A 15290-nucleotide genomic window follows, 5' to 3' on the forward strand; every position below is an offset into this window, starting at 1 on the left:
TCTTCCTCAAGCCTGTAGCGCCGCAGGCGGTTGTTGTGACCTTGTTAAACCTCATACCATTGGCCTTGGCTCATCGATCCAACCTGTCCATATTCCTCTGTAGAGCCTTCCTACCCTCCAGCAGATCAACACTCCAGTCCAACTTGGTGTCATCTGCAAACTTATAGAGGTGCACTTGATCCTCTCATCCAGATCATCAGTAAAGACATTAAACAGGACTGACCGCAAGACTGAGCCCTGGGGAACGCCACTTGTGACCACCTGCCAACTGGATTTACTTCTATTCATGACCACTCTCTGGGCTTGGCCATCCAGTCAATTTTTTACCCAGTGAACAGTGTACCCATGCAAGCCATGAGCATCCAGTTCCTCCAAGAGAATACTGTGGGACACAGTGTGAAAGGTTTTACTGAGGCTTAGGTAAACAATAACCACAGCCTTTCCTTCATCCACTAGGCAGGTTGCCTTGTCATAGAAGGACATCAGGTTATAGAATCATAGAATAGTGTGAGTTGGAAGGGATGTTAAAGACCATCTGCATCAGTTGTGTGACTTGACCCACCATGTCTCTGTGATGGCAACTATGTCATTGTTTTCCTACTGCACCATGGTTTCCAACTTCTCCTGTTTGTTGCTTATGCTGCATGCATTGATGTAATACACTTCAGTTGTGTTATCGATCCGCTGCCTTTCCAAGGGGAGAAACTCTAATATCTGCTTGACCATTCTCAGCTGCTTCCATGGTTTCTAGCACATCAATAACCCATGCATCCTTGCTACTGCATGTATCTCCATCACATACCTCCACTGAACAGACTGAAGGACCTCTCTAGCACACCACCCCTCAAACACTGACATACCATCCCCAGGCTTATCTCCAGTGTTCCTGATTTTATTCCCTTCAAATCTAGTTTAATGGTCTCTCAGTGAGCCTTGCTAACTCCTGTACAAGGATACTTTTCCCCCTTTGAGACAGGTGTACACCAGCTGTTGCCAGCAGGTTTGGTGCCATGTAAAACAACCCACAATCAAAAAATCCAAAATTCTGCCGGTGACACCAGGCTCGGAGCCAGGTATTCATCTGTATGATTTTCCTTTTTCTACATCCATTGTTCCCTGCAACTGGAAGAATAGAGGACAACACTGTTCATGCTCCATATCCTTCAACCAGTCATCCTAAAGCCCTGAGGTCCCTCTTGATTGTCCTCAGACTTCTTGTTTGGACTTTATTGTTGCCTACCTGAAAAAACAGTAATGGATAATAATCAGAGGGTCGTACCAGGCGACAGAGTTTCTTGGTAATGTCTCTTACTCTGGCCCCAGGGAGGCAGCACACTTCCCTATGGGTTGGGTCTGGTCAGCATATCAGGCAGGCCCCTGTTCCTCCCAAAAGGGAGTCACCAATGACAACTACTCTTTTTTTCTTGACTGAGGCAGTTGTGATGCAGGGGGTAGACTTACTCACCCTAGGCAACTCCTCCAACCTGTATGGACCTTTGTCCATATTGTAGTGTGTCCATATTATATTTGTGTTCAAGAGACATCTGTATGTGGCATTTGAGGATATGGTTTAGGGGTAATTATGGTGGTGCTGAGTTGATGGTTGGACTAGATGATCTTGTTCTCTTCTAACCTTGACAATTCTGTGCCTGTTCTTCAAGTTCTAGAGTCTCATACTTATTGTAGAAGGGCACCTGGAAATCTGAGGTAAGCCAGGAGGGGATTCACCTGTTGCCTCAAGTAGACACCTGTTTCCATTGCTCCCCCATCTTTTAGGTCCCCTCCTTCTACCTGGTGGTGAGACAGTAGAGTATCCTTTGCTTCTTGTGATGTGGTTGGTTGGTGTATTTGCCTAAGGGATGGTAAAGAGTGGCTCCACCAGTCAACCTCCTCCTGAGACTTCCATATACTTCTTAATCTTTGTACCTCCTCCCTTGAGCAGGTCATCCACTTCATCCCACCTCACATAACTGTTGTCTCTACTGCCATCCAATACCAGTGCCAGGCTCTGGCACTCCCTGTAGCCCAAGACCTAGATGGCTGCGTGATTTCATGGCAGCTTTGTCTGTGTCACCGCATCCTTTCTGGCAAGTGCAGAGGACATAGCTCCCCACTGAGCAGATATGATAGCTATCCTTCTGAGAGGGTAATGACCACCAACTGAGCTGACCTCTTGAGCTGGAGGCTGACTGCATCCTCCCTTTGTGAACTGCCAGGAAGTGCCACACCCTGTTTACCTGCTCTACTCCCTGTTCTCCCTCAGAGATGCTTTTGTAGGGGTGAGGAATGGACATGCCACTCCTGATCCCACCCACACTGAGTCAGTGCTGCCTCTGAGTCAGAGCTTCAACACTTCCTGCTGGGAGGAGGGGGGCTGAGGCACCTCTTGGTGCTAATTTTAAGATCTTGCTGCTTCAGGAACTCTTCCCACAGTCCCTCTGCATGATCCTTGATTCCAGAACACGTCTGCCAGAGCAGTTTGCCTGGGAGTCTTCATCGCAATTGCATTGCAATATATTTTAAATCTACCATGCAAGTAGAATTTGCACATTTTTCCTTTTATATTTGCATGATGCATATTAAATATTGCAGAAGTCTTCCAATACAGAACATATAACTCCTATGAGTATCTTTTTGTTCTATTAACAGTGAGACGACAGTATAACACATTTTTTCATACCTAAAAACTGTTGATGATGTTGACTTTGGGCAATTATAGTTTGTTCAGCAGATGTACCTGTCTGTTGACCACTTCCTGTGAAACCATCTGCAACTCCATCCACTTTCTGCACAGGCTTGTACCTACAAAATTATCAAATACAAAATTATTTTTTATGTTAAATTTTTTTGTAAGTGCAATGTCACACTCTGTTCTACCTGATTTCCCAGTCTCAATATACAGTTTTGCTAGTTCACACAAAAGAAAAAAATTAACATCAGAATAATTGTAGCAATTGCCAGAATTGCCAGAACACTGGCAATGCATTATAAAATTCATAAAGCGGATATAGCAGCACAAATATCAATTTATTGTGGAATTTAGTTTTAAAACTATACCACTAACATCTAAAGCTCATTTACACTATTTCCTTTTCCAAAGGACTTGTCTTCTCAGGAATCAAGTAGCTCAAAAATAAGGTTTAATCATCTAAAGAAGGGCCATGCACCTGTTTGAAGACAAAGGAATTTAAATAACTAAGTAGCTGAAGCAGGGGAAGTTCAGACTTGATATTAGGAAGCATTTCTTTACTGAGGGGGGTGGTCAAACACTGGAACAGGCTTCCTACAGAGGTGGTTGATGTCCCAAACCTGTCAGCATTTGAGGCATTTGAAGAATGCCCTTAATAATATGCTTTAACTTTTGGTCAGCCCTGAAGTGCTCAGGCAGTTGGACTAGATGATCGTTGTAGGTCTCTTACAACTGAAATAGTTCTATTCTATTCTATTCTAAACTCTTCATCAGTCAAGTCACAAAAGCTTTTATAAAGGATAAAAAGGACAGAGATACAAATAGGAGTCCTGGTTTGGATGGTCAGATGTTAAAACTATCACACTGACAGGCTGAAGACTCTGCCTGCAATCTTCAACACAACTGAAAATTCTACTACAGTTCTTAGTGGTAAGAACTTGGAACCTTTGGTCTTCTGAAATAGCTTTTTTGCCAGAAGAAAACTAGAGAAACCTCGGTGCAGAAAGCAATGCATGTGAACTGTTGCTCAAGTCTGAAATTGCAGATGGTAAGGTTTTATATTAACTTTAGAAACATCAACAAATTCCACTCTGAAAATGCTCCTCTTAAGAAGCAGTTGGGTCAGATGTGAGCATGTTCTCATTTTGATCTTATTAAACAGATAATAGGAATGCCCTATATAACTATTTAGATTTTAGTTTATGAGAAAACTCCCATAAGAAGTAAGCATCCAAGGTTCTGGTCATTCTAGACATATATTTAACTATACAATAACATAGAACATGTGATATATAAGATGTATACTTCTCCAAAAGATGCCTCTTGACCTGATTAACATAGAGTATGATAACTTTAGGAATGTTAATGCTTGGAAACAAAAACTTCTGTCATCATCTTAATCTATGGGACTTTTACATGAAGTTTGGTTATTTTAAAAGCCCAGGATAAAATCCCAGGCCTGCAGAAATAAATAGCACAATTGTAATCAACTTTAGAAGACTAAAGTTTAATCTCTAGTATCACAGTAACATTGAACTCTTATGGATAAAGTTCTCATCACTTGATAGATCTATTTGCAATCCTCAAACCCCATTTTGTAAGAACTTTTAACTTTATTCTCATTATCATTAAAAACACCTGGCAGAAGATAAATTTCTATTTTTAAATTAAAATCAGTATGTTCCCATAGTTCCACTAGTTCCTACAAAATTTAATATTTCAAAAACTTTTCAGTTCTTGGAGTAGAATCCAAATTGCCTTGACTGCATAAAAGTAACAGTCCTTTGAGTTTCTAGGGTTTAAAAAGAACTTTCACACAGAAAAAAATCTAGGTGCTAGAAATCCAGATTATCCCACCATTTGCTCCAATGTACTTCATGTAAAAAATCTTGGTGAAAAGTCTTAATTCTGGCATTATTACAGGTGACATTATAGGAGTCAAACAGCTTTTACAGGCCAGTCAGCCTCAGCTTGATCATGAGAAGGTGATGGAGCAGCTAAACCTAGGAACCATTTACAAATGCATGAAGAAGGTGGTGATTGGGAGTAGTCAGCATGGATTCACCAAAGGAAATTCACGCTTGACCAAATTGATAAACTTCTAAAATGAAATGGTTGGCCCGGTAGATGAGGGGAGAAGATGATAAAATAAAAAGATTTTTTAGATTTGTTTTTATTTCTCATTATCCAAATCTGATTGACAATAAATTGAATTAATTTCCCCAAGTTGCGTCTGTTTTGCCTGATGGTAATTGTTGAGTGATCTCCCTATCCTTATCTTGACTCATGAGCATTTTGTCATATTTTTCTCCCTTCTACTGAGTATCTTGGTGGGCAATTGGCAGTCAGCCAAGGTCAACCCACCACAATGGTTGGGCCCAGGGGATAGTGATCAGTGGCAAAAAGTGTACCCCATGGGTCAATACTGGGTCCAGTCCAGTTCAACATTTTCATTAATGATCTGTATGATCAGGCAGAGTGCACCCTCAGCAACTTTGCAGACAGCACCAAAACGAGGAAGAGTGGCTGATATTACAGAGGGTTGTGCTTCTTCCAGAAAAGGACATGGGAGTCCTTGTGGACAGTAAGTTGAACATGAACCAGCAGTGTGCCCTTGCTGCAAAGGTCAATGGTACCCTTGGCTGCATTAGGCAAAGCATTGCCAATAGGTGGAGACATGATCCTTCCCCTGTACTCAGCACTGGTGAGGCTACACCTGGTGTACTGTGTCCAGTTCTGGGCTCCCCAGTATAAGAGAGACATGGACATACTAGAGAGAGTCCAGCAAAGGGCCACCAAGATGATTAAGGAACTGGAGCATCTCTCCTAAGAGAAAAGGTTGAAAGAGTTCGGACTCTTTACCCTGGAGAAGAGAAGGCTCAGGGGGGATCTTATTCATATATATGAATCCCTGAAGGGAAGATACAAAGAAGATAGAGCAAAGCTTTTTTCATTGGTGCCAAGTGAAAGCAAAAGAGGCTGTGGGCATAAGCTGAAACACAGGAGATTCCCTCTGAACATGAGGAAACATCCAGTGATTGAACACTGGAACAAGTTTCCCAGGGAGGTGGTAGAGTCTCCCTCCTTGGAAATATTTAAAAGCCATCTGGACACAGTCCTGGTAAACTGGTCTAGGTGGTCCTTCCTGAGCAGGGGAGTTGGACAAGATGACCTCCAGAGGTCCCTTCCAACCTCAACAATTCTGTGATTCTGTGATGCCGTGAATTCAATTATTTAAACATCCTGGCATTTCCTTCCCATAAACCATCTAACATCAGTATGTCAAATGCAAATCAGCCTTCCATTTAGAAGTCTGAGCCATACAGTAGCTCCAACTGAAAGGCAGGGCTATTACCTATATAGGCGAGGTAAGTCCTTACCTGTGCATTTCTTCTATTTCCGTACAAAGGTGCTTTAAATGTCTTGATCTGTTGTCTCTTGTGTCCAAGCTACTGTCTCAACTGGGAGATGGGACTTGTAGCAACAGTCATCTGTAGTTTACATTTACTATTTTTTAATTTCTTATTGAAAAAGAGAAGTAGCACTCCGAATAGTCCCCCTGTGTTCTGAATAGACCCCCTGTGCTCCAGGACGAAATAGTCAGTGACTTACTGAGCCACCTGGATTCACACAAGTCCATGCGACCAGATGGGATCCATCCTAGGGTGATGAGGGAGCTGGCAGAAGAGCTTGCCAAGCCACTCTCCATCATTTACCAACAGTCCTGCCTCTCTGGGGAGGTCCCAGATGATTGGAAATTGGCAAATGTCATACCAATCTACAAAAAGGGCTGCAAGGAGGACCTGGGAAACTACAAGGCTGTCAGCCTGACCTCAGTGCCTGGCAAGGTTATGGAGCAGATCATCCTGAGTGCAATCACACAGCACCTACAGGATGGACAAGGGATCAGGATGGGTTTAGGAGAAACAGGTCCTGTTTGATCAACCTGATCTCCTTTTATGATCAGGTGACCAGTTTGGTGAATAAGGGGGTATCGCGGGTGGGGTTTGTCCCCGCGATAGACCCTCGCGCACATCTTGTATAGGAAACGAGCCCCCAGATAGGTGACTCACAAAATGGCTCTTTATTAAAACAAGGTTTCAGTTTATATAGAGAGGTACATAGAAGGGTCTCGAACAAGGGTGGGATTCTTGCCAGGGGCACGAATCCTAAGGGTCAGAGATAAGGGAAAATGGAGGGATTGGCTGCAGGGATATGTCCAGCCATATAGGGAGATTTGGGAGTTATGGAAGGAAGGGAAGGAATGGTGAGGGGCACAGATAGGGGAATTCTGCAGGGGTCTGTGGAAGCGGCGTCTTATCGCTGGATCTCAGGCGCTTCCTGCATTTGCAGCTGTCAGAGCACCTCTAGATCGATTTCTTCCTCCGAGGTTTCTTCGTAGCCTTTCTGTATCTGTCTCCATTCTCTGTAGGCCTCTGCTGCTCCACCCCCGACATCTCCCCCTTCTCTGTTTTTTAGGACTGGGAAAGCTTGGGAAAAACTTTTAGTCATGGATTTTTTAACACGAAAAATTTAGACAGGGAAGGAAGACAAGGATGGAGAAAATGATAATTAGAATTCTTTGATTTTCTGCTAGCAGGCTCTGAATGGCAAGAGAAGTGGCATTGGTTTCTTTGGCCATCCAGCAGGCCATGTGGGAAGGAAGGTGGAAGGCAGTTTAGTGGGTTGAGAGAAACGTTCAGTAGGAAGAGGGTAAGGTTTGGAGTTATTGCACCATGCGGTGGTGTTAGTATAGATGGAGGAGATGGAGGATAGGTTAGGTGTTAGGTTAAGGCGATTAGTAGTAGGTTTAAATCTAAGGGAAGTGGTAATTACAGATGAGCCTAAAAGATCTAATTCTTGGGGATCTGTATCTAGGGTACCTAAATGTAGGAGGGTTTGGGAAATAGTGTTTGAAGAAGGAAGGAGATTATCTACGAGGGAAGTGTTTTGGATAAACCTGTTCCAGTCAGGAATGCCCATGAGACAGCTTTTAAATGGATGACTCACGCTGTCAAGGGAAAGGCACATTGTATCAGTGTTGGTGGCTTTGGTTAGGGTAATCCAGACGTTTTCTGCTGGTCACTGCATCCAGTCTGGAATTGAGAAGGTTGAGGCAGTCTACGGTGGAACAAAGAGGATGAGAAACAGGAGGGTCTGGAGTCCTCTAGGAAGGGTTTGATCCTTCTTGAGGGGACCCATCTTGGACTGTTCCTGTTGTAGAATTGGCCCAATAGTGCGAAAGGGTGAGTGGATCCTCTCATGAGCTTCCACAAGTTGATGAGTCATATCTATCCATTGTCCTGATGCTTGCTTGGTGTTGTCGGGTGCTGTGTTACTTTGTATGACAGCACCTGTGACTGTAATAATTGTGGTAAATGTTGCACGTTGCTTTATAGATGCAGAACTTGGTGCTTGGTTCTCTGAAGGGGTTGTTTTCAAGCTTTCGGTAGATGTAGAAATTGTCTTTTTAAGAGTAGTCTGGTTTTTGTTATTTACTGTTTCAGTTTGTGTGGTTGAAGCAGCTGCAGGTGTTTCTTTCTGTGTCTCTGTAGAGGTCTGCTTCTTGGAGGCAGGCTGTTGGAATTTAGTTTGCGCCTGCATTTGAGGCAGGCTAGGAAACAGTGTTTGATACTGAGAACTGTCTGATGATGCAAGAGGCATTGCAGCTGAGACTGGAATATACATAGGTTGAATCGGTGCAGGTGGTGCCGCTGGTGTTTCATGGGCGCGGCCATGATTGTCGATGTCACGTGACGGAGGGGCGGAGGGAGCCCCCCCTGAGTCACTTGAGAAGGCTGGAGCTTCTGGGGCTGAGTTACTCATGTCCCGTAGGGAGGAGGAGTTTTCCAGGGTGTACGAAGGAGGCGTGTATAATCTGTCTGCCACCGCCCACTCTCTCTCCCCTCCCTTTTTGTAAAGTTCAGAAAAGTTTTCGCGCGGTTTGAATGTTTCTTTGTTCTGTTTTTCGCCATCTTGGCTGCCCCGGGACATCGTCCCGCCGTCTGTGTCTTTGTTCCCCCCCACGGTCTCTCCCAGGCTCCCACCGTCTCTACGTTGTTCTCCCCCCACGGTCCGTCCCCGGCTCCCACCGTCACTGCCTTGTTCTCCTCCCACGGTCCATCCCTGGTTCCCGCCGTCTCTGCCGTGCTGGGAAAGGCTTGGGGCGGGGGTTGCTCCATTGCCGGGGCTGAGGGGGTTTGCGGGGGGTCGTTTTCATTCCTGCCGTGGCTCCTGCCTTTGTTAGTGTCCACGGCTCGGGGGGGCTCTGCGGGGTCTGCTGTCTGTGCGAGTCCCGGTTCAGCAGGGGAGGGAGGGGGATTGCTCCTCTCAGGCTCCTCCGCTGGGTAAGCGGGGCGAGCGGGGGAGGGGAGGTCGTTTGTCGGCAGGTTTGTCGGCTGTGGCTTGCTAGGAGGGTTGGTATCAGATTTTAAAGTATTTTGTGCTTCTAAGGCTTTTGTTGTTTGCGGCTTTTTAGGCTGTGGCTTGTGCCTTTCTTTTTGTAAGACTGTAAAAATAAGTCTCCAAGCTATTAATGCTTCAATAGCTAAGGAATCACCTCTCTCGTCTATTTTCCAAAGGTGATTTCCAATTTTTTCAGGTTTCATAATTTAGGTTTTCTGGGACAAAGATTGATTTTCTTGGAGCCACTGAGTTAAAGGCTTTTAGAGTTTTGTCACATATATGTACTTCAAGTTCAAATACAGCTGTGATTTTCTTATAGATTTCTTTTTGTGGCTCATTTAATGTAGTTTCGAATTGATGCCATTGTTGGTAAGGTAATAATTGTGGCGAGAAAAAGTTTGCTTTTGAAACTACATTTTGTTAAAGTTTTGAGGATTTTTGATGTTTCGAGCTAGAAGGTTTGTTTCCCATTATTAAAAATAAAAAGTTTTGGGTACCTCACTCGCTATCTCACGAGGGTGCTCTGGTGGCTGTCGGACTGGAGCGGGGGCTGCAGCTGCGTCTCCCAGGGCGGGGTGGTGGTGGTCCGAACACGGGTGGAGGCGGGGCGCGTCCGCGGCGCTGGGCGCATGAGTCGGAGGACCGGCGGTTTTGGCAGCGGCAGCGGCGGCAGCTCCAAGCGAAGTCGCTCGGACCGGGGTTTTTCTGCACAGTAGCAGCGGCGTGAGACTGAGTGGACCCGGGGTCCACGTGATCGCTGAGTGAGGCAGGGTCGTGGGGTGGGTTTGACTCCGGAAATCAAAGCGGCACCAGTAAGCTCAGGTGAATCAGAGACCTTTCTTAATATAAGAAAGGGGAGTTCTGACAGCGTTGGCGCCATTTATCGCGGGTGGGGTTTGGCCCCTGATCGACCCTAGCGCACATCTTGTATGAGGAAGCAGGCCCCCAGATAGGTGACTCACAAAATGGCTCTTTATTAAAACAAGGTTTCAGTTTATATAGAGAGGTACATAGAAGGGTCTCGAACAAGGGTGGGATTCTTGCCAGGGGCACTGAATCCTGAGGAGTCAGAGATAAGGGAAAATGGAGAGATTGGCTGCAGGGATATGTCCAGCCATATAGGGAGATTTGGGAGTTATGGAAGGAAGGGAAGGAATGGTGAGGGGCACAGATAGGGGAATTCTGCAGGGGTCTGTGGAAGCGGCGTCTTATCGCTGGATCTCAGGCGCTTCCTGCATTTGCAGCTGTCAGAGCACCTCTAGATCGATTTCTTCCTCCGAGGTTTCTTCGTAGCCTTTCTGTATCTGTCTCCATTCTCTGTAGGCCTCTGCTGGTCCACTCCCGACAAGGGGGAGGCTGTGGATGTGTCTATCTGGACTTCAGCAAAGCCTTTGACACTGTCTCCCACAGCATACTCCTGAAAAAGCTGGCAGCCCACGTCTTGGACAGGTACACTCTGTGCTGGGTTAAGAACTGGCTGGATGGCCGGGCCCAGAGAGTGGTGGTGAACGGCGTTACATCCAGCTGGCGGCCGGTCACCAGTGGTGTTCTCCAGGGGTCAGTGCTGGGTCCAGTTCTGTTTAACATCTTTATCAATTTAGATGAGGGGATTGAGTCCATCATTAGCAAATTTGCAGACGACACCAAGTTGGGAGGGAGTGTTGACCTGCTGGAAGGCAGGAAGGCTCTGCAGAGGGACCTAGATAGGTTGGAGAGATGGGCTGATTCCAATGGGATGAAGTTCAACAAGGCCAAGTGCTGGGTCCTGCCCTTTGGCCACAACAACCCCCTGCAGCACTAGAGGCTGGAGACAGAGTGGCTGGAGAGCAGCCAGGCGGAAAGGGATCTGGGGGTGCTGATCGACAGAAGGCTGAACATGAGCCAGTAGTGTGCCCAGGTGGTTAAGAAGGCCAATGGTATCCCGGCCTGCATCAAGAGCAGTGTGGCCAGCAGGACGAGGGAAGTGATCCTTCCCCTGTACTCAGCGCGGGTGAGGCCACACCTTGAGTATTGTGTTCATTTCTGGGCCCCTCAGTTCAAGGAAGACATTGAGGTGCTGGAGCAGGTCCAGAGAAGAGCAACAAGGTTGGTGAAGGGACTTGAGCACAAGTCCTATGAGGAGAGGCTGAGGGAGCTGGGGTTGTTTAACCTGGAGAAGAGAAGGCTCAGGGGTGACCTCATCACTCTATACAACTACCTGAGAGGAGCCTGTAGCGAGGTGGGGGTTGGTCTCTTCTCCCAGGCAATCAGCAGTAGGACAAGAGGGCACAGGCTTAAGCTCTGCCATGGGAGGTTTAGGTTGGATAGTAGAAAGAAGTTCTTCACAGAGAGAGTGATCAGGCATTGGAATGGGCTGCCCAGAGAGGTGGTAGATTCACCATCCCTGGAGGTTTTTAAGAAGAGGTTGGACGTGGCACTGAGTGCCATGATCTAGTAATCACAGTGGGGTTGGATCAAGGGTTGGACTTGATGATCTCAGAGGTCTCTTCCAACCCAGTTAATTCTATGATTCTATCATTCATAGTTCATGTTGACCACAAATGTGACTCAGCAACTAGAAACACTAGCATTGAATTAGGTCAATGTCTGCCACTCAACTGAAATTCATTTCTGAAATCTCAGACCCTGAATTCAGCACCATGTCAAACCCTGAACACAAGCATATGTCTAGCAGGTCTTTAGATATATTCATATTTGTGGTGGTTTAGCCTTGGCCAACAGTGAAATTCCCACTGAGCCACTCTCGTTCCCCCTTCCCCAGTGGGTCAGGTGGAGAAAATAGGAAGAACAGGAACAAGAAAGATTCTGGGTCAAGATAATCACTGTTGTGGCAAAACAGACTTAACAGGTAAAATTAAGTTAATTTATCATCAATTAAAATAAAAATGTATTTACTACTTCACATAGCAGGAAACAAAAGGACAATTATTAAAATACTCTCCCTCCTTTCCCAGGCTCCTCCCAGCCTTGTTATTGACACAGGTTACCTGCAGCCCCTTCAGTGAGGAAATGAGCAGCTCAAGGAGGCAGGTGGAAGGGTGTTATGATCAGTACATAACAAAATCTCTTTGCCACTCCTTCCTTCTCACACTTGTCTCCTCCAGAATGGGCTGCAGTTCCTTCACAAAATGTCCAACTGCTCCAGTGTGGTCTGTTGCATAAGCTGCTATGTGAATATTGATTCTGTCACCATGGAGCACATCCTCCCCCACCTTCTTCTCTGACCTCTGTTCGTACTGCAGTTTCTCACTCTTTTTTTCTCCCCTACTCCTCTGCATATCTGGTGGGTTTTGCCGTCTTAAGTATGTTTTCACAGAGGCAACACCAGCTTTGTTGATTGGCTCAACTTTGGCCTGCATTGGGTCCATTAGGAAGCCAGCTGGAAAGAGCTGTGTCCAACACAGGGCAACCCCTTACTCACTACCAAAACCTTGCTACATATACCCAATACACCGTGACAGAAGTAGGAAAGTTGCATGACCTTTCAAATTAAGAAAGAATGACGAAAAGTGGTCTGTAGCATAAATTCAGCCTACACTTTGTCAAGAAGTCAAGAAGTGTCTATCCAATTAAATGTGATTGATGGAGAGGGGGTAAAATTGATACATCTGAACAGAAAAAACAAACAGTTGTCAGCTGATTCTACAGGACAAAAGATAAATAACATTCCCCAACTTTAGTTATCAGAAGGGAGAAGGAAATATTTGTGATTCTTAGATTCTCTTTGCTCTGAATGTCTTCTTATAAGAGAATTATTGCACAGATGTTAAAATATTTTTTTTAGTTTTTAAATCAAATTAGAAACATATATAAATTGTTATATATGTTTATATATATATAAAACTGGAAATAATAAAGTTTACTCCTAATGACTCAAACTATAGTATTAAGCCCTTTCTCTCATATTAAAACATGCTAGACTTCTTAATACTGTAAGGGAAAATTTATACATATATACCAATTGTCATGGTTTTGCTTGTTCTTGGAAACTAAGCAGGAATTTTCTCTTCCCCCTGCCCACTATGTGAAGGGGATGTTGAATGGGCAGATTGACTGTGGCTTAGGCAATTGACTAACACAAAAGAAGTGGCTGATAAAACCACATTCCAAGTTGATGGTCCTCAAGATCTTGTCTGTGGGGAGGGGTGAGGAGTTCTTTTTTCCTTTTTTTTCTACCTCCTCTCCCAGGAAACAGTAGGTACTCCGTTGTTGCCTGAGCTGGGACGGGGTCCAGGTAGCAGGAGTTCCGAGGTGACTTTGTTCTCGACCTGGCTGCCAACTGAGAATTTGCTTGGATTTTCATCAGAGAGAAACTGATCGGGAGGTGTCCCTTCTTAATTTTCTTTTTTTTTTGGCAGCAGTTCTTGTGCACATCAAAGGAGAGAGGAAGCCACACCACACAACTCAACCAGCAGGACAGAGTGAGTTCCCATTGGGAAGGACCTTTTTTTTTTTTTTTTCTTTCCCTCTTGTCTCCCTTTTCCCAGTAAGGGGGAGGGAAAACCTCCATTTTCGGCTTCTCCAGCACACCCAGGGGGCCCCCCACGTGGTGACCACCAGTAATCCAACAGCACCCCCTGTTGACTGTGATTAGAATTGCACCAAAGATGCAAACTGAACTGTTTACTTGTTTGTTTGTTTGTTTGTTTTGAAGGGGATTATTTTGGGGTATAGGATTGTTGTTTTATTTGTGTTCTTTAATTGTTCTGCCAATACACATATATCTTTTAATAAAGGGTTGTTATTTTTCCTTTTTCCACATTTTTTCTCAGTTGGAGCCCCTTAATTTACAATTGCTTAGAGGGAGGAGTTTGGGTTTTCCTCATAACTCATCCTCAGCAAAACACTTGTGTCTCATTAAACTGAGACACCGATATATACCAAACTTCTCAAATATATGCTAAGCATGCTTCGTAACCATGGAAGAAGTCAGTTTGGAAATACAGTGTTTAGAAAATGCAATGCAGTTTAATGTATGCTTTTTTTTGTTTTTCTTATATATATATATTCTTTATATACTCTTGGGATGGAATTAATAAAGCAGATCCACACTATTTTCATTAGTATCCAGTGAAAGGACAAAAGAAAATGGGTACAAATTTAAACTCAGGAAATTCTGCTTAAACATAAGAAAATACTTTTTTTACTTTAGGGGTGGTTGAACACTGAAAAGAGCTTGCCCAGGAAGTTTGTGAAGTCTCAATTTTTAGAGAAATTCAAAACCCAACTGTACATGGTCTTGGGCAATCTGCTCTAGCTGATACTGCTTTGAGCTGGGAGGGTTGGACTAGACAATAGCCAGAGGTGCGTTTGAACCAAATGACATTTTCTGTTTTTCAGTTTGTGCCCATTGCTCATTGTCCCGTCACTGTGTGTTGTGGGTTTCTGTGGCTGGGTTTTGGTAGCGGGGGGACTACAGGGGCGGCTTCTGTTAGAAGCTGCTAGAAGCTTCCCCTTTTCTCCTGGAACCAATGCTAGCCGGTTCCAGGACGAACTTCCTGCTGCTGGCCAAGGCTGAGCCAATTAGTAGGCATAGTAATGCCTCTGTGATAACATATTTAAGAACAGAGGAGCGTTGTGCAGAAGAAATTCCAGCCAAGGAAGAGTGGAGTGAGAACATGGGATAACAACATAGACATCAAGGTCAGTGCAGAAGGAGGGGGAGGAGGGACCCCACAGGAGCAGAGAAAGAACTCAGAGTTGAGGCCCCTGCAGCCCATGGTAAAGACCATGGTGAAGCAGGCTGTCTCCCTGCAACCCATGGAGCACCATTAGGGTGCAGAGACCCGACTGCACCCCAGGGAGGAGTGAACTATGGGACAACAGATTGGGAAGAACTGCTGCCCGAGGGGAAGACTCATGTTCGAAAGGTCCATCAAGGACCGTCTCCCATGGGAAGGACCCCACGGGAGCAGGGGAAAGACTCCTCTCCTGAGTAGTGGCAGAAACAACAACTGACTGTAACCCCCATTCCCCATCCCCCTGCACCACTGGAAGGAAGGAGGGGTGGGGGGAAGGTGTTTTTAAGACTGTTTTATTTCTCACTCTTTGGCTCTTATTCTGTTAGTAATAAATTTAAATACTATCCCCACATTGAGTCTGTTTTGCCTGTGAAGGTAATCAGCAAATGACCTCTCCCAGCTCTTATCTCTACTCTTGAATCATTAGCTGTTTTTTTTTCTCTCTCCTCTGTCTA

At 45.1% G+C, this 15290-nt stretch overlaps 1 protein-coding gene across 1 annotated transcript in view; it reads right to left on the reverse strand.

Annotated features, from left to right (window-relative positions):
* The window catches only part of LOC126652385 (transcription factor RFX3-like), a 109537-nt gene that overhangs the window by 34392 nt on the left and 59855 nt on the right, over positions 1-15290 (reverse strand). The window contains exon 6 of the mRNA XM_050339128.1: positions 2681-2802. Coding sequence (XP_050195085.1) covers positions 2681-2802 — 122 coding nt within the window. The remainder of the gene's footprint in view (positions 1-2680; positions 2803-15290) is intronic.

The sequence above is a fragment of the Myiozetetes cayanensis genome, unplaced genomic scaffold, assembly GCF_022539395.1.
Source record: "Myiozetetes cayanensis isolate MyiCay16 unplaced genomic scaffold, myiCay2020 scf81, whole genome shotgun sequence".
Lineage (NCBI taxonomy): Eukaryota > Metazoa > Chordata > Aves > Passeriformes > Tyrannidae > Myiozetetes > Myiozetetes cayanensis.